General features: G+C 40.7%; 1 protein-coding gene across 6 annotated transcripts in view; it reads left to right on the top strand.

The window, feature by feature from the left end:
- ctdspla (CTD (carboxy-terminal domain, RNA polymerase II, polypeptide A) small phosphatase-like a) overlaps nt 1-19,105 on the top strand; it is a 268,785-nt gene that overhangs the window by 193,248 nt on the left and 56,432 nt on the right. For 4 of the 6 annotated variants that reach the window (XR_009644715.1, XM_060825208.1, XM_060825207.1 and 1 more), the window contains exons 3-5: nt 87-119; nt 3,676-3,777; nt 14,879-14,935. Coding sequence is in view for 4 of the 6 variants with exons in the window: in XM_060825208.1 (XP_060681191.1) it covers nt 87-119; nt 3,676-3,777; nt 14,879-14,935 (192 nt within the window). In the remaining 2 variants the exon portion in view is untranslated. The remainder of the gene's footprint in view (nt 1-86; nt 120-3,675; nt 3,778-14,878; nt 14,936-19,105) is intronic. The other 2 variants (XR_009644716.1, XM_060825210.1) reach the window with 1 other exon arrangement.

Here is a 19,105-nt window from a genome sequence, read left to right as displayed (position 1 = left end):
TTTATTTTCTTTCTTTATTAATTTCTTATGCTGCATATTGACCAGGATTTTTCTTTGTCTTTTTGTCTTGTTTATTCGTTCTCCAGTCTGACCAGGTACAGGTCACCCCCAGCCCCAGTGTATGTATTATTATTTCATTTTCTGCTATATTCCTTTTGCATGCTTTTATACTGCTTGTGGGTGGTACACTCAGATTATTTAAATTCAGATAATCCAATGTACAGCTGTATACAATGTAATCATTTAACTGCCGCATGACTGTAAACAAGCTTAGCAATCCGTGGAATGATGGTAATCAGAGGTGTACCAAAGCACTGTGCTTTAAGTATGTGGTATATTTGACACAGTAACCTTGTGTTTCCTTTCTTTTGCCTCAAAGTACTTTGTTCAAATCTCTCATTTCCAAGAGCAAGGATGGGGGTGTCAGTGCGGCTGCTGGCCTTGCTGTAAATCGACCACATGTATGATGGCACATCTGCCATGTGACCTCCCTCACAATGGCACATCTGCCACGTGACCATTTACACTGGATGAAGAGAAACGAAGACATGATTTGCAGCCTCTGTTTCAAGCTCCCTCCTCCTTGTTCTGTCTGTAGTGCATTGGCTTCCTTTTTATCTGTCTTTTTGATTTTAGAATTTCTTTTATGTAAAAGAGCAATTGGCTGCAACTACCCATACTAATTATGCTGGATACTTATTTGGTTAATGGCATGATATAACTTTGTAATTTGGGGACTGGACCCTTCAAAACAACCCATCTAGAATTTGGTTGTAATTAAGCCATTTTCCAAAATGTAAGTAGGAAAGAGATCGATCAGTGGTGGATAAAAGTTGAAAACACTGTTTCAGGGTTCTGTACTCAGTCTCTGAAATTCTGGTGTTTTAAATTTACCATATCTTGTTATTGTTAAGCTAAATAATAAATGGCTAGATTCTGATAAATTATTACAACCTACCTATGTTAGCAGAAGATTTTTGCAAGGCTGTTTATTGGATCTGGCCATCATTCTGCTGAAGTTAGTGTTTAAATCTAACTACAGATTAAAATAATTATTATTGAAGCAAAAATGATCTAGAAGTGATTTATTTGGATATAGGTTGCTTTTTATTTTGATGTTGAAATTCTGATTTCATTTATTTTAATTTGTTCCTGCTGATCAGCTCAGCACAATTATTTGAAGGTTAGCCTTTGCTGACAATAATTCCTTAAAATGAAATGTGCAAGGTGCATTGACATAATTCTAAAACAAGAATAATTAAAGACGAGGTTATAAATTAATTGGATACTTTTAATTGTTCAGTTTCACTCTGAGATATTTCCTGATTTTGGAATGAAATCCTTTGTTATTTCATTCCATGTGCTTTGATGGGATGTACAGGGTTTTCCCTAATGCTTCTTCAGACCACATGCAATAGTGGATTAAAAAGTGTTTTTTTTGTTTCGGAAGTTGTATTAGCTGGATGATTGAACCTTACAAAGCCAATCCTGGCCTTAATGTAGTTTAAATCTGATTTGGTGTTATTGCATGTTTACAATCAGGTAACTAATAGCCATATCTATAATAACCTAGTTAAAAAAAAATCACACAACACCAGGTTATAGTCCAACAGGTTTATTTGGAAGCACTGGCTTTCAAAGCGCTGCTCCTTCATCAGGTGGTGGATGACAACCACCTGATAAAGGAGCAGAGCTCCGAAAGCTAATGCTTCCAACTAAATCTGTTGGACTATAACCTGGTGTTGTGTGATTTTTAACTTTGTCCACCCCAGTCCCACACCATCACCTCCAAATCATGACTATATTAACCTAATATCACATTTTGATAGCCTCGGAAAGAATTTTGATAGATACCCTCTAATTATGTTGTCAGAGAGAAGGAGGATAGGAACAGTACAAGTGATGCTAGGACTATTGGAACACAAATCAAAAACAAGAAGATTGGGGAAGCAGGGTGACTTTAAAGATTAAAACGTTTTAGAAGAAGGTGAAGAAACGTTTTAGAAGAAGTGGGCGGCACAGTGGCACAGTGGTTAGCACTGCTGCCTCACAGCGCCTGAGACCCGGGTTCAATTCCCGACTCAGGCGACTGATGGTATGGAGTTTGCACGTTCTCCCTGTGTCTGCGTGGGTTTCCTCCGGGTGCTCCGGTTTCCTCCCACAGTCCAAAGATGTGCAGGTCAGGTGAATAGGCCATACTAAACTGCCTGTAGTCTTAGGTAAGGGGTAAATGTAGGGTATGGATGGGTTGCGCTTCGGCGGGTCGGTGTGGACTTGTTGGGCCGAAGAGCCTGTTCCCACACTGTAAGTAATCTAATCTAAATTGGAGCATTCAAACATTTAATTGGAAATTGAATTAGTAATATACAAAGCATTTAAATAGCTGATAAATCCTAACTCTATAATTTTGATTTTTCTTGTACAGATGGTCATTACTATCTAAAACTCAGAGAATGTCCCTCCCATCTCTTAGTGAATGTGGATACTTGTGCATAACTTGTTGGAAAGTATCCTCATCATGAAAACAAAATTAATCTTGTCCTCTCCTCTCCATGTCGCGATTTCTAATAAATGTTTGTGTGTAAAATTTAATCCTGTAGCAGTATTAAGTGATTCCTTCTAATCAGGCACTCCAGTGACAATACAGCAGACTCACTGGCTCAGTAAATAGCTGAACCATATAGTCTGTTGGAAGTGCTGGTTTGCAACAACTGTGTCCCTGGGTTTGATGTGCCAGGTGGAAACATTGTCCTGGTGTCTCGCTCCTTCGATTGCAGAAGATTGCTACTGAGAAGCGTCATTGTGTGGATGCCAGGTGAAAAGGCAATGGGTTCAGCTATTCAGTCCTTTGCGATTTAGCAACCTCAAATGCTACTCGTGTTGGGCACTGAGAGGGGACAATGGCTATTGTGATTGGAGTTCCAGAAGTCACATTGTATCCAGCGACTTGAGTTAGTGCTTTTGGGAATTAAGAAGAAGGGGCAATGCTGCCTAGTTTTGTTTTTAAAATGAGTGATCTGTTTTGGGGGAGTGATGTTAAATTTTAAGATGTGGTCTCAATAGAGACTTATACCCCTGCATTTTGTCCACTGAATTCCCAGACTCAGTCCATGTGCTGTTTCTTTCCATTTTGGGTGGAACGTATTGGATGGGAGAAAAATAGAAGGTAACTCAAATTAGATAAATATTCTTTCGTGCATTTCCCAATATTGGATGACTGAGTTGAATCAACTGTGGCCTTTAAAGAGGTCACTGATGGTTTTCTGATCCTGGGAAAGAAATGCAAAGAAAGAGAACTGTGGAGGGAACAGTAGAAATCGGATAACAATTCTAACTTGGTATTAGTTTTTTTTAAAATCTAGTGATATGTTTCAGATAATTTGTTTTCTAAAACTCTTCTTGGGCAGTGGATGAGAAATGTCCTGAAATCTAGCTGCAGATTCTAGGGGTGAGTGTGACAGAGACTGAATCATCAAACAAACAGATTCACACTAATGGGCCTGATGTATGTTTGTGAATTAAGTAATTAATTCTGCAGCTTATCTGAACCAAAGTATTCATTTCTGCAGAATTACACACTTGTGCTACAATGTTATGACAATATATATCCTGTAATTTCAATCCTGTTTTTTTTTGTTTGTTTGTGTTTGCCTTTTGTTTTCTTTTCTCCTTTAGCCTCCGGCCAAATTCCTCTTACCAGAGATGAGAGTATCTGATGTTGGAAAGAAATGTGTAGTCATCGACTTAGATGAAACCTTAGTACATAGTTCCTTTAAGGTACTGCAAGTTCTTTGTTTATTCTTTGTGTTCTTCTTTAACTCAAATATCTTTTTCAGTTAAAGCATACAAATCCACATTGTCAATCTTAATTCTGTTTTGAGGCGGAGATGAAATGCATGAGAAGTAATTAAGAGCATGTCACTAAAATAGAGATTGCCAAATTTATTTTAGCATGATACTTTAATATTTTAAAATGTTTAGACTGTTCAAAATGGTCAAAATCTTATTTTGGTAACTTCACTACACTCTTATGTGAGGATAGTATTCTTAATGGGCAAGTTGGGAAGAACCAGACGGAGAAAGATTTGAAGGTAGACTTGAAAAGGACAACTTTTATGAATACTTGGGGAAAGAGTGGGAAATTTGAACAGTTCTTTCCATTTCCAAGAGGTAGCTCAGGATGGGGCTGAATGGTCTTCTTCTATGCCATATAAAATTGTAGGCTACTTCAACAACTTCACCTTTAAACCCTAATGTCTGAAAAGACTTTTGCCTATTGGTTAATATTAATGTCTTTGAACCTGCATTCAAAATCAGCCTGTACACAAGAGTAATATGAAAATGCTGCTTTGCTTTTGGGGATAATGTCTGGGATGTTCCTCGTACAGGCCCTACCAAGGTTGGGTGTGTACTACAGCTCCAAAATATTTTGAATTCAAACTTGTATTCAGGAGGCCAACACAATGGATTGTGCTGGCAATGAAACATGGGGAGTCGTCATCTGGGGCATTTCATTGATGATACAAAAGTAATGGGCGCTTTGCTTTTATGTCTGGCTTTTCCAAATAAGACTGGGAAGTGCTTAACTCCTTTGTTTGACATCGTCATTTGTTTGACTTCAAGCATTTCCATTCTCCAGTACTTAGCTATTTCTGAATTGACAGTGTGAAAGGAAATCATCAGAAAGGGAAGACCTCTACTTCAACAAAAAATTTCATTCAGTTTTCTTTGTCGTGCAAAAGACCTGTTCATGCAATATCAGTTGACCACCAGCTAGCAATTGGAAAGAATTGAAATAAAATAAACCCTTGCTCACAATAATAACATGTGCAAGCCTGGGTTTCAGGGCACCTGTTCTCTCATTTATTATGTGATGACTGAATTTAAATACAGTATGATACCCAGTTGTGTTAAGATTTAAAGTTCTTACAGTGAGGACAGTAAGTTAATGATGTTGATAATGAGTATTTGGCTGTAGAGTGAAGATACTCCAGCTTGCACGCTCAGGTCACTTGCTTTCAATGGGTAATTGTTATTGCAATACAGAACTGTTTACTTTCACGATGTGCTTCATGAAGAATTCATTTTGTTGGCAGCAAAACTAAACTTGGGCATTGGTAAGTTGAGATCTTGGATGACTGAAATAAACTAAGGCTTCTGTTTGATACTGACAAATGTCAGGTTGTAACAATAAGTGGATAGATTCATGTGGCAAGTTTGTTTTGATGTGATGAATAAAATGTGACACTTGACTTTTTCTTCCTTACTCCTGTCCCTTCTCTCCTGCAAGCAATGATAGGCTTTTATGGGTTATAAAAAATGTCCTGAAAAATGGATATTATGACAGGAAGGCTATCAAAATGTCACTTTTTTTTTATCCATTTCTAGGATGTGGGCTTTATTGGCTGGACCAGCATTCATTGCCTATCCCTAGTTGCCCCTGAAACTGCTTCTTGGACTGCTGTGGTCCATTTGGTGTCATACAATGCTGTTAGGCAGGGAGTTTAAGTCAGTGACGATTCTTGATGTAACAACAAATTTTGGAAGATGATCATAACAAGCACACTTAAAATTGACCCCATTGTTCAATCTCATTTGTGATCCCTTTAGGTGAAATGTAGGAGCCATAAACACAGAAAACACAATGTCTAGGCATATACAACTTTGGATAAGATAGCAAAGGGAGCAGGTTTACTGAGATCTTTGTGGAGAGTACAAAGTGCAGGGGGGAATCTCAAGAAAGCAATTAGAAGAGCAAAGAGGGTCATGGAAAAACAACGGCAGGTAAAATTAAGAAGAACTCCAAGATATTCTGTAAGTATATTAAAGGCATGTGGGAAAGAGTAGGGGCCATTAGGAACCAAGGGGAGATCTGTGCATGGAGTCAGAAGACGTTGGAAGGGTGTTAAATAAGTACAGTTGGTTCTGACATAACGTGATAGTTCCGTTTTTGTGTGAGCTTGCATTATAAGAAAATATTGTAATAGCCGCACTGTTTAAACTAAGTGCTGGAATCACGTTATGGCCAATACAGATGAGGAAAGTTTGTGTTCTACAAATAATGATCTAAATTCTCCAATCATGTTAAAGCCAATTTGCTTTGAAGAAACACACGTTGTAGCAAAACCAACTGTACTTGACTTCTGTCTTCACTCAGGAGGTATGTGGCCACTCAGTTGTGGCCATTACAGAGACGTGGGTAGAACAGGGACAAGAATGGCTGTTGCACGTTCCAGGGTTCAAATGTTTTAGTAGGATCAGACATGGGGGTAAAAAAGGGGGAGGCGTGGCATTACTTGTCAAAGACAGTATCACAGCAGTGGAATGGACGATGGAAGAGGACTTGCCATCTGAGGTAGTTTGGGCTGAGGTTAGAAATAGGAAAGGTGAGGTCACCCTGTTAGGTGTTTTCTACAGGCCTCCTAATAGTCCTAGAGAAGTAGAGGATAATATTGCGAGGATGATTCAGGAAAAGAGTGAAGGTAGCAGGGTGGTTGTTATGGGGGACTTTAACTTCCCAGATATTGACTGGGAGAGCTATAGCTCGAGTTCATTAGATGGGTCGGTGTTTGTACAATGTGTGCAGGAGGGTTTCCTGACACAGTATGTCGACAGGCCAACAAGAGGGGAGGCTATATTGGATTTGGTTCTAGGTAATGAACCAGGCCAGGTGTTAGACTTGGAGGTAGGTGAGCACTTCGGGGACAGTGACCACAACTCGGTGACTTTTACTTTAGTGATGGAGAGGGATAATCGTGCGCCGCAGGGCAAGAGCTATAGCTGGGGGCAGGGAAATTATGATGCAGTGAGGCATGACTTAGGTTGTGTGGATTGGAAAAACAGGCTTCAAGAGAAGAACACTAATGAGATGTGGGGATTGTTCAAGGAGCAGCTACTGCGTGTCCTCGATAGGTATGTACCAGTCAGGCATGGTGTAAAGGGCCTTGTGAGGCAGCCGTGGTTTAGTAAGGAATTGGAGTCCCTTGTGAAAGGGAAGAAGGCGGCATATGTAAAGATGAGGCGTGAAGGTTCAGTAGGGGCGATTGAGAGTTATAAGGTAGCCAGGAAGGAGCTAAAGAGGGAGCTAAGAAAAGCGAGAAGGGGACATGAAAAGTCTTTAGCTGGTAGGATTAGGGAAAACCCAAAGGCTTTCTATAGGTATGTCAAGAATAAAAGGATGACTAGGGTAGGTATCGGTCCAGTCAAGGATAGTAGTGGGAAGTTGTGTGTGGAGGCAGAGGAGATTGGAGAGACATTAAATCAGTACTTTTCATCAGTATTCACTCAGGAACAGGACACTGTTGCTGATGTGAATATGGAATCACAAATAATTAGAATGGATGCCCTGGAAATATGCAGGGAAGAGGTTTTGGGAATATTGGAAAGGACGAATATAGATAGGTCTCCTGGGCCTGATGGCATTTACCCCAGGATCCTATGGGAAGCTAGGGAGGAGATAGCAGAGCCATTGGCCTGGATTTTTATGTCGTCATTGTCAACGGGAATAGTACCAGAGGACTGGAGGATAGCGAATGTGGTCCCATTGTTCAAGAAAGGGAGTAGGGATAGCCCTAGTAACTATAGGCCAGTGAGTCTGACTTCAGTGGTGGGCAAAGTCTTAGAGAGATTGGTAAGGGATAAGATTTATGAACATCTGGGTAGGAATAACGTGATCAGGGATAGCCAGCATGGTTTTGTGAAGGGCAGGTCGTGCCTCACAAACCTTATTGAGTTCTTTGAGAAGGTGACTAAGGAAGTGGATGAGGGTAAAGCAGTAGATGTTGTGTATATGGATTTTAGTAAGGCGTTCGATAAGGTTCCCCATGGTAGGCTAATGCTAAAACTACGGAGGTATGGCATTGAGGATACATTAGAGGTTTGGATTAGGAATTGGCTGGCTGGAAGGAGACAGAGGGTAGTAGTTGATGGATTATGTTCATCTTGGAGCGCAGTTACTAGCGGTGTACCACAAGGATCTGTTTTGGGACCATTGCTTTTTGTTATCTTTATAAATGATCTAGAGGAAGGACTTGAAAGCTGGGTAAGCAAGTTTGCGGATGACACGAAAGTCGGTGGAGTTGTGGATAGTGAGGAAGGAAGTGGTAGGTTACAGCGGGATATAGATAAGTTGCAGAGCTGGGCGGAAATGTGGCAAATGGAATTCAATGTAGCTAAGTGCGAAGTTGTTCACTTTGGTAGGAATAACAAGATGATGGATTACTGGGCTAATGGTAGGCTACTTGGTAGTGTGGATGAGCAGAGGGATCTTGGTGTCTATGTACACAGATCTCTGAAAGTTGCCACCCAGGTAAATAGTGCTGTGAGGAAGGCATATGGTGTACTGGGCTTTATTGGCAGAGGAATTGAGTTCCGGAGTCCTGAGGTCATGTTGCAGTTGTATAAGACTCTGGTGAGGCCTCATCTGGAGTATTGTGTGCAGTTTTGGTCGCCATACTATAGGAAGGATGTGGAAGCTTTAGAACGAGTGCAGAGGAGGTTTACCAGGATGTTGCCTGGAATGGTAGGAAGATCGTATGAGGAAAGGCTGAGGCACTTGGGGCTGTTCTCATTGGAGAAGAGAAGGTTTAGGGGAGATCTGATAGAAGTGTATAAGATGATTAGGGGTTTAGATAGGGTAGATACTAAGAACCTTTTACTGCTAATGGAGTCAGGTGTTACTAGGGGACATAGCTTTAAATTAAGGGGTGGTAGGTATAGGACAGATGTTAGGGGTAGATTCTTCACACAGCGGGTTGTGAGTTCATGGAATGCCCTGCCCGTATCAGTGGTGAACTCTCCTTCTTTATGTTCATTTAAGCGGGCATTGGATAGGCATTTGGAAGTTATTGGGCTAGTATAGGTTAGGTAGGACTCGGTCGGCGCAACATCGAGGGCCGAAGGGCCTGTACTGCGCTGTATCCTTCTATGTTCTATGTTCTATGTATAGGATGCAGGTACAAAGTTTGGGGAGGAGGACTGAGATTCTTCAGCAGTTTGTTATAAAGAGTAAGGAAATATTGAAGGTTTTGGCAGGTTTGGAGGTGAACAGAACCCCAGGTCTGGATCACTTGTATCCCACGGTATCGTGGGAGGAAATTGCTAAGGCTCTGACTAAACTTATAATTCCTTTCTGGCCATAGGGCAGGTGCCATTGGACGAGAAGACAGCTAATCTGGTTCCACTTTTCAAGACGAGTTAAAGATTTAACCAGAGAATTACAGATCAGTGATAGGAAAACTATTGGAGAATATTCTGAAGGATCGTATTATTCTTGACTTAGAAAAACAAAGACCAACCAGGAATAGTCAGCGTGGCTTGGTCAGACACGTTTGATTTGTATCTTTCAAGTTGATGATCAGGCATATGTCATAGAATCCCTATAGGATGGTTGGAGGCCATTTGAGTCTGCACCGACCTCTGAAAAGTATCTCATCCAGACCACCCTGTGTCGATAGAGTCACATTTACCATGGCTATTAAACCTTGCCTGGACATCCCATGGCCAATCCAACTAGGGGTTGGACAGGGTGGATAAAAAGCAGCTTGTTCCCCTTTGTTGCTTTGAATAATAAGGGGTCATAATTTTAAAGCAAAGGGCAAGGGTTTTAGATGGATTTGAGGGAAAAATCTTTTACTCAGAGGGTGGTGACAGTTTGGAATGTACTAATCAGGGAAGTAGCAGTGGTGGGAAATCTTACAACTAAAAACTACATAAAAAGGACAACAATCTTTTCAAATGCTATGATATTCAAGGCTTTGGATCAAGTGCTAGAAAGTGGACTAGATTAGGTAGGTTGGTGCAGACTTACTGGGCTGAAGGGTCTCTTCGGTGCTGTATGACTGAAGAAGTTCCTCTCATAAACCAGGAGAGATGTGTTGCTGGGAAGCGTTGCAAGTAGTGAATCGAACTGAGAACTGCTGAGACCAGATTCAGTACTGATGCACTTGGGGTGGCTTGCTGTGGGCAAGAAATTAAAAAGAAAGACTTGCATTTTCTATAGTAGTTACTTTAGTTGTCATGTTTCCTGCTTTACAAATTGTGTACAATAAGTTCCCACATAAACGAACAGATGACCTTACTTTCACTGATGCTCGGTGAGGGACCAGTATTGACCAAGACACCAGGGAATTCCATTCCTTTTCTTTGCACCGGTGACATGGGAAGTTTAACATCGAGCTAAGAGGCAGATAGAGCTTTGGATTGACATTTCAACCTCCATTTCACTACACATGTCAGAGTTTGTGCTTTAATCTCTGGAGTGAACTTTTGCCCACAGTATTCTGATTTAGAGCCAAGAATCATTGAGCCAAGCTGATACCTTAATGTCCATCCTTGATAAGTTCATTTCATTGGTTGCATTATATTAAATCCCTAGACCATTTTCCATCTCCACTCATCACTACAATTTGTTCCACAGAATTTGCAGCATAGAAACTGATCAATCGTCCCAACTAGTCTTTGGCAGTGTTTTATGCTATATAAAAGCCTCCTTTCATCCATCTTAATCTAATCCTATAAATACATCTTTATATTTCTCATGAACATTAATGACCACTCCATGTAGTGGAAGTGAAATGTGGACTCATGCCTCTGATCTATGAAGCGCACAGACTTTACAGTCTCAGACATGCTGTTTTTAGGAATGATGCCATGCTGAAGACCATTTTAGCTTTAGAAACCTGGCATGAGCAATCTTCATTCATGAACCTTTGCAGACACCACATTCATATTTTTATCCTTTAAAGCTTCCGTTCCTTAAAACGTCCAGCTATCTTTGATTGTGGAGCTCAGAGGTGTACAGTCTGGAACAAGGGAGACTATTCAGCCTGTTTCAGCATTCTGTTAGATTAATTACTAATATGTATCTCATCTTTATTTATCTGCTTTGGTTCCATATCCCTTTATGCCCTTGCATAACAAAAATTTATGAAATAAATTTTAAACATTTTCTATTAGATTTCTAATCTCGATTATTTTGGGGAATAGGTTCAATATTTCCACTGTATAATGAGGCATTTCCTGACAAGCCCTGAATGGCCTAGCTCTAATTTTAAGATTTTATTTCCCTCTTGTTCAGGATATCCCCATGAGAGGAAATAGTTTCTCTTTATCTGCCCTATCAAATAATTATCCAAATCACCCAAAGCAACAAGTTCTATGATATTGAGCAAGTCACACTGATGAAATAAAATTACTTCCAATGCTTCCATGGTGTTGGAAACTCAGCCTACGCAATCTGACTGAACGCCCTTCCTTTTAAGCATTTAGCTTAAAATATTGTTATGTGAAAATCCTGCAGAATTGGCTATTGTCCAGCTATGTACCATAGAGCCTGCTTACTTCTGCTCTTGTATGGAGCGCCCTCACATGGTTTCTCATTCATAGCAGCAGTTCAGTTTTTATTTCGCGTGGCCAGTGCTGTCATAACCACACAATCTGCACTTTGGAAAATTACACATGTTTGGTCAGTCCTTTGTCTACTTGGCAGTTCAGCTGTATTGGTGCACTGATGCATGTTATCATATGTGCAGGATCCAAAGTTCCATTTCTACTGTTTGTACTTGTTTATGCAACTAAAAGAACTGTGTGAAGTGAAACTTTTATAGAAAATGTGCAGCACAGGAACAGGCTGTTCAGCCAAACTGATCTGCATTGGTGCTTTGCTGTACACTAACCTAATGCCTAATCCTATCGATATTTCCTTCTAATTTTTCACTTCCATATACTTAATTAATTTCCCCTTAAGAGGTGTCTATGCTATTTTTGTTTATCACTTCAGGTGGTGGTAATGCATTGTACATTCCAGCCATTCTATGGGTGAAAATCTTTCTTCTGAATTCCTTTTAGATTTGTTAGTGATTGCCTTTATATTTATGGCTTCAAGTTTGGTTTTCCCTGAAAGTGGAGCTATCTTCCCACCCTCTATCCTGTTGAATCATTCATACTTTGTGAAGACTGAAGTTTGCACAGCAATTTGTTCTCCTGCCCATCAATCCTGCCCTCTACTGGTAAAATCAGTGAGTAAGTCATTCTCACAGATCCAGTAAGCAAAAGTCTGACCCTCTTTATTCAGTTGGCAGCTCCTTCAGAAGGTATGAGAGTTTGAATCCTGCCTTGATTTGAGTCTTAGCTAGGCTTATCCTCCTCCTATGGTACTGTGGGAGTAACGAATCACCAGAAATGTTGTCTCAGTTAGACTGAGACCTGATTGAATGGACCTCCATTCTGCTACCTCCTCTCCAGCAAACCGCCCCCCCCCCCCCCCCCCCCCCCCCCCGCCCCCCTCCACATACACACATGCACACACACAAAAGAAAAAAGCAGAGAGTACTTTGGTGTCTTGACCAACATTCACCTTGCAAGTAAGTCATTTTTTAAAAAAAAAAGACATCTGTAACACTTTATTCACTTTGTGTTTGGGATGCAGGGGATGCTGTCAAAGTGTACAAGGTAGGTTAGCAGCCAATACAGTAATTAGATAGCATTGAAATACGAATCAGCCATGATTTTCCAGAATGGTAGAAGGTTCTTGTGGCACAGAAGGTCTATGTCCAGATCCCACCTGCAGAGATGTGTTATCACATAAAATCTTTTTGAATGGTGCGAACTGGCCCAACAAGCTGAATGGTCTTCATTCTGTGTTTCTCATTTATGTACCGATCCTTAGTTATTCTGAGGGGTTGGTGGAGGACACACTGCAAGCTAGTAGAAATTTTATAAGGATGATGCCAGAGTTGAGAAGTTAGACCAATTAGGACGTATTACATAGGCTCTGGCTCCTAGAAAAGAGGAACTGTGATCTTTTAAAATTTTAAAAGGGTTTGATGGTGTAGATATAGAGATGTTTCTGCTCATGGACAGACCAGTGCAAGGAGTCATTTGGAGAAGTGTCTTTACTTAGACGATGTCTTGAAGGTGGAATTTGCCACCACATGGAGTAGGTGCAGTGAATAGTATAATACATTTAAGCATAATCTGGAAAAGCACAGGAGGGAGAAGGGAATAGAAGGGTTAAGTAGGAGTCAGATGCAGTGAATGCTGGAGAAACTCAACAGGGTTGGCAGCATCTGTGGCAAGAGATACAGAGTTCATTGTGGTGTCAAACTTTAACTCAGTTTCTCTCTCCACAGATGCTGTCAGACAAGTTGAGTTTCTTGAGCATTCTGTTTTTGTTTCAGATTCACAGCATTTTCAGTATCTTGCTTTTATTTGGGGGTCATTTAGGAGGTGTGGTACTTGGACCAAACAAAGCACAATGCACAAAATAAATCTCAGCGGATCCAGTTCTGGCCACTGCACTTGAGGAAGTATGCTTCAGAAAGACAGTGCAGAAAAATTTGAGAATGGTTCAAGGAATGAGGGTGTTGAATTAACTGGGTAGATTAGAGAAGCTGGATTTGTTCTCTGTGTTGAGGTTTGATTGAGATGTTGCATATTAAGAAGTCTGGACAAAAAAGATGGAGAGTAACAGATATAGGATTGTTATTCAATGTGCAAGAGGAAAAGCAGGAGATTGGTCAACGGTAATGATACTCGTTTGAAGAGTTGGTACAGACATGATGCCCTGAATGGCCTGCTTTTGTACCTTTAAATGGTCTGGGAATCTCTGAGCAATTCATGTTAGCAGAAGGGTTCAGAACTAAGGGAAACTGATATAAATTGATAGGCTAAAGATTCAAAACTACAATAGGGAAACTTTTGTTTGTAATCTAAGGAGTGCTTAGAATCGGGAATTTGTTTCCTGGGAGTCTGGTGGAGGCAGGTTCAGTTCTGGCTTTCAAAAGGAAATTGAATAAACACTCACTGAGGGGTAAAGTGCAAGTTTGAGAGAAAAGGGCAGACTTACTGGATTGATCTTTCAGAGAGCTTGAATGGATTTGATGTACAAAATTGCCTACAATTGTTCAGATCCATTCAATTATATATTTTTTTAATTCTGAATGGCCTATTTGGTGCTGTAATTACTAAATAATTGGGGTGGAAGTGATAAATGGGATGTTCGAGTTTGAGTTTATAACTTGTTCATATAAATGTCACTGGCTAGGCCAGCATTTATTATCCATCTCGAATTGCCCAGAGAGTAGTTAAGAGTCAGCCATATTACTGTGGGTCTGAAGTTGTATGTACGCCAGGCCATGTAAGGACAGCAGATTTCCTTCCCTAAAGAACATTTGTGATCTAAATGATTTTCTCAACAATCAGCAGTGGTCGTTTTATTGGGTTCGAATCTCACCATCTGCTATGGTGGGATTGAAATCCATGACCAGAACATTAGTTTGAGAATCTGGATTGCTAGTCCAGTGACATTGTCAGCCACCTCCAAGGGAGGAGAGAGCTCATTTGGTGAAAATGGGTGGTCAGGTAGTAGGAGAAATCTGAAAATGTGGTTAAGCTTTAAACCTCCTGCTGTTGAACGCTCATCTAATGGACTCACTGCTCTACCATGGATCTTACAGGAGGGAAAGGACTTTGAAGCTGTAGCTCAGTACAAACCAGTATGAGCAGCAGACACAGGCATAACCACATAGTACCATGGGATGTATGATAATAGCTTGATCTGGAGAAAATGGTTAACTTCAATTTAGTGTTCTGTTGCCAGTTGAATCACAAGCACGAAGGATTCACAGTGAATGAATTAGAACGCATTCAACAAAATGCGCTAACTTTATAATTTTGTGTGCAGAAATTTAGATTAGAAATAATCATTGATGCTGAAACATTTTGTTTCTCAGGTTCAAATCATCTCTGTGAAATTAATAGAAATAAAAGTCCACTACACACAGTTTAATTTATACGTTTGCAGTTAAACTGTGCTAACAGAATTAGAATTTGCACATTTAATCATGATATATAATGACTGCCTTCTGTTTATTCACAGCCTATTAACAATGCTGATTTCATTGTTCCTGTTGAGATAGATGGGACTGTTCACCAGGTAAGAAATCCTGTTGTAAACCGTGTTATCCTTATTCGTGCAAAGGGATCAAATGTCAGAGGGACCAGGGCTCGTGTTTGATTAAGCTGGTCATCACGTTCAGAAATCAAGCTGTTCACATAAGATCAATGATGTGGAAGTCGTATTGAAGAATCATGAGTGACGAAAGAATTGAAGGGGGTACAGAGGAGTGAGATATGGAAATAGAAAAACCTGTGAAATGAAGTGACTAAGTAAAGGGTGAAGATGGAGGTGGTAATTACTGGTTACAACAGCTGTTTGTGCAGTTAGTTTAGATTAAAATGGGGATTGCTTAGTAATTGTGCAGAAATGACAGAATTGTGGAAGAACTCAGAGATCTGATGCCGCACAGCAGACATCTAAGGTCACTGGATTCTGGATTAGTGGTGCTGGAAGAGCACAGCAGTTCAGGCAGCATCCAAAGTGCAGCGAAATCGACATTTCAGGCAAAAGCCCTTCAGCCTGAAATGTCGATTTTGCTGCACTTTGGATGCTGCCTGAACTGCAGTGCTCTTCCAGCACCACTAATCCAGAATCTGGTTTCTAACATCTGCAGTCATTGTTTTTACCTCTAAGGTCACTGGAGTTATGAGGATTGCTTGGAAGGTTCTCTCACCACTCTCTTTCTCTCGCCACTACCAAGCATCACACCACTACTACAAACATGGCAATTGCACAATGATTAGATGCTCAAACCATACACGTGACTCACAGCTCAGGCCAGCATACTTTTCTTTGGTTAACTAGTTAGATCAGATCAACAACCACGTTTACATAGTGCATTTAGTATAGTGAGATATCCCATGGAGTTTCCGAAAAGCACCAACAGACAAAACTCCACATTGAAAAAATGAGATTATGGATCAAGTTGGTCAGAGTTAAATTTTTATACAATGTTTGAAACAAGGAGAGATACACTGAGTGAGAATATGCCAGAACTTAAAACCTGAGCAGCTGAAGCCAGGGCTGCCACTGGGGAATGACTGAAATCTGGGAGGTGCAGTTAAGGGGGATGCCAGAATTATTTGATGATTGTAGGACTGAACAAAGGGAGAAATTGAGAGGCCATGGAAGCAGTTGAAAGTGAGGATGAAAATTTAAAATGAATTATGGGGCAGCAGTTTTTTGCAGAAGTTATGTTTTAAGGAAGATAAAAGAAAGGAAGTTGGCCTGGATTGCATTGGAGTTGTTTCATTTGGAAGTAATAAAGGCTTGAATGAGAGTTTCAGGAAAAGATGAGCAGAAGCACAGCTGGTGATGGATGATGTGATGGAGCAGGAAGAAGGGGTTGTAGTCATGGTATAGTGCATCAAGGCTCCTGTTATATTGCTGGAAGTTTGTAAGTACTCTTATAGAACATAAAACATTACAGGACAGTACAGGCCGTGGCCCTATATGTTGTGCTGACGTGTGGAACCCATCTGAAGCCCATTTAGCCTACACTATTCCATTTTCATCCATATGTCTTTCCAAAAGAACATTTAAATGCCCTTAAAATTGATGAGTCTACTCCTGTTGCAGGCAGGGCATTCCATGCCCTTACTACTTTCTGAGTGAATAACCTACCTTTGACATCTGCCCTATATTTATCACCCCTCAATTTAAAGCTATGTCCCCTCGTGCTAGCCATCACCATCTGAGAAAAAAGGCTCTCACTGTCCACCCTATCTAACCCTCTGATTACTTTATATGTCTCAGTTAAGTCACTTTTTACCCTTTTCTCTCGAACAAAAGCAGCCTCACATCCTTCAGCCTTTCCTCATAAACCTTCCCTCCATACCAGGCAACTTCCCACTAAATCTCCTCTGAACCCTTTCCTCTGAAAGCTTCCACATTCTTCCTATAATGTTGTGACCAGAACTATATGCAATACTCTGGCTGCACCAAATCTTCGTACAGCTGCACATGACCTCATGGCTCTGAAACTTGATCCCTCTACCAATAAAAACAAACACACAGTACACCTTCTTAACAACACTATCAACCTGGGTGGCAACTTTCAAGGATCTATGCACGTGGACACCGAGATCTCTCTGCTCATCTACACTACCAAGAATCTTACCATTAGCTCAGTACTGTTTATTCTTGTTGCTCCTTCCAAAGTGAATCACCTCTCACTTTGCAGCATTAGACTCCATTCGCTATCTCTGAGCCCAGCTCTGCAGCTTACCCATGTCCCTCAGTAACCTGCAACATCCTTTGGCACTATCCACAACTCCACCAACCTTAGTGTCATCCACAAATTTACTAACACATCCTTCTATGTCCTCTTCCAGGTCATTTATAAAAATGACAAAGAGCAATGGCCCCAAAACAAATCCTTGTGGTATACCACTAGTAACTGAACTCCAGGATGAACATTTCCTATCAGCCACCACCCTCTGCCTTCTTTCAGCTAGCTAATTTCTGATCCAAACCGCTAAATCACCCTCAATCCCATGCCTGTGTATTTTGTGCAATAGCATACCGTGGGAAACCTTATGAAACGCCTTACTGAAATTCATATACACCACATCAACCACTTTACCCTCATCCACCTGTTTGGTCACCTCCTCAAAGAATTCAATAAGGTTTGTGAGGTAGAACCTACCCTTCACAAAACCGTGTTGACTATCTCTAATCAACTTATTCCTTTCTAGATGATTATAAATCCTATCTCTTGTAACCATTTCCAACACTTCACCCACGACCAAAGTAAGGCTCACTGGTCTTTAATTACCAGGGTTGTCTTTACTCCCTGTCTTGAACAAGGGGACAACATTTGTTATCCTCCAGTCTTCTGGCACCATTCCTGTAGACAATGACAACATAAAGATCAAAGGTAACGGCTTTGAAATCTCCTCCCTAGCTTCCCAGAGAATCAGAGGATAAATCCCCTCCGGCCCAGGGGACTTATCTATTTTCACACTTTCCAGAATTGCTAACACCTCCTCCTTATGCACCTTAATCCCATCTAGTCTAGTAGCCTGTATCTCCGTATTCTCCATGACAATATTGCCTTTTTCCAGTGCGAATACTGACAAAAATATTCTTTTAGCACTTCTCTTATCTCCTCAGACTCCACACAGAACTTCCCATTACTGTCCTTGATTGGCCCTAATCTTAATCTAATCATTCATTTACTCCTGATATACCTATAGAAAGCTTTAGGGGGGTCCTTGCTCCTCTCTGCCAACAACTTCTCATATCACTTCCTGCTCTTCTTAGTCTCTCTTTAGGTCTTTCCTGACTTGTGGGAATGTTAATGTAAATGTTAGCCAGCATTTATTGCCCATCCCTAGTTGCCTTTGAACTAAGTGGCTTGCTTGGCCGTTTCAGAGGGCAGTCGAGAGTCAACCTCATTGCACTGGGTCTGGAGTCACATGTACTGGATTAGTGGTGCTGGAAAAGCACAGCAGTTCAGGCAGCATCTAAGGAGCAGCGAAATCGATGTTTCGGGCAAAAGCCATTCATCAGGAATAAAGGCAGTGCCTTTATTCCTGATGAAGGGCTTTTGCCCGAAACGTCGATTTCGCTGCTCCTTAGATGCTGCCTGAACTACTGTGCTCTTCCAGCACCACTAATCCAGAATCTGGTTTCCAGCATCTGCAGTCATTGTTTTTACCCTGGAGTCACATGTAGGCAGACCAGGTGAAGAGGGCAGATTTTCATTACTGAAGGACATTAGTGAATCAGATAGGTTTTTTGGACATTTGATAATGGTTTCATGGTCATTAATAGGCTCTTAATTCCAGATTATTATTGATTTCAAATTCCATATTTGCCATGGTGGGATTTGAGCGCCAGTCCCCAAAACATTAGCTGAGTTTCTGGATTAATAGTTTAGTTATTGTAACACTCGGCCATTACCTCCCCTTGAATGATATTGTAATATAATATGAATGCTGAGGGAACACACTTCACTTTGGGCAAAGGAGCTCATTGATTCTTCACACTGCCAATGAAGAAAATGTTGTGATGTGATCTCTGCATCCAAATTACTTGACTGCTGTTGAATTAATTTTCAACTTCAGTATTTTTAGCTCATTTTTACAATGCTGATTGTGGTATAATAATACAGTGGTTGATGTTAGTACATGGACTTGTATATAATGATCCAGAGGACCAGGCCAATGTAATGTTGAGACTTCAGTTACATTCTGCGAATGG

This window comes from Hemiscyllium ocellatum, chromosome 5, assembly GCF_020745735.1.
Source record: "Hemiscyllium ocellatum isolate sHemOce1 chromosome 5, sHemOce1.pat.X.cur, whole genome shotgun sequence".
NCBI lineage: Eukaryota > Metazoa > Chordata > Chondrichthyes > Orectolobiformes > Hemiscylliidae > Hemiscyllium > Hemiscyllium ocellatum.
This window is presented reverse-complemented; position numbering and strand designations above follow the sequence as displayed.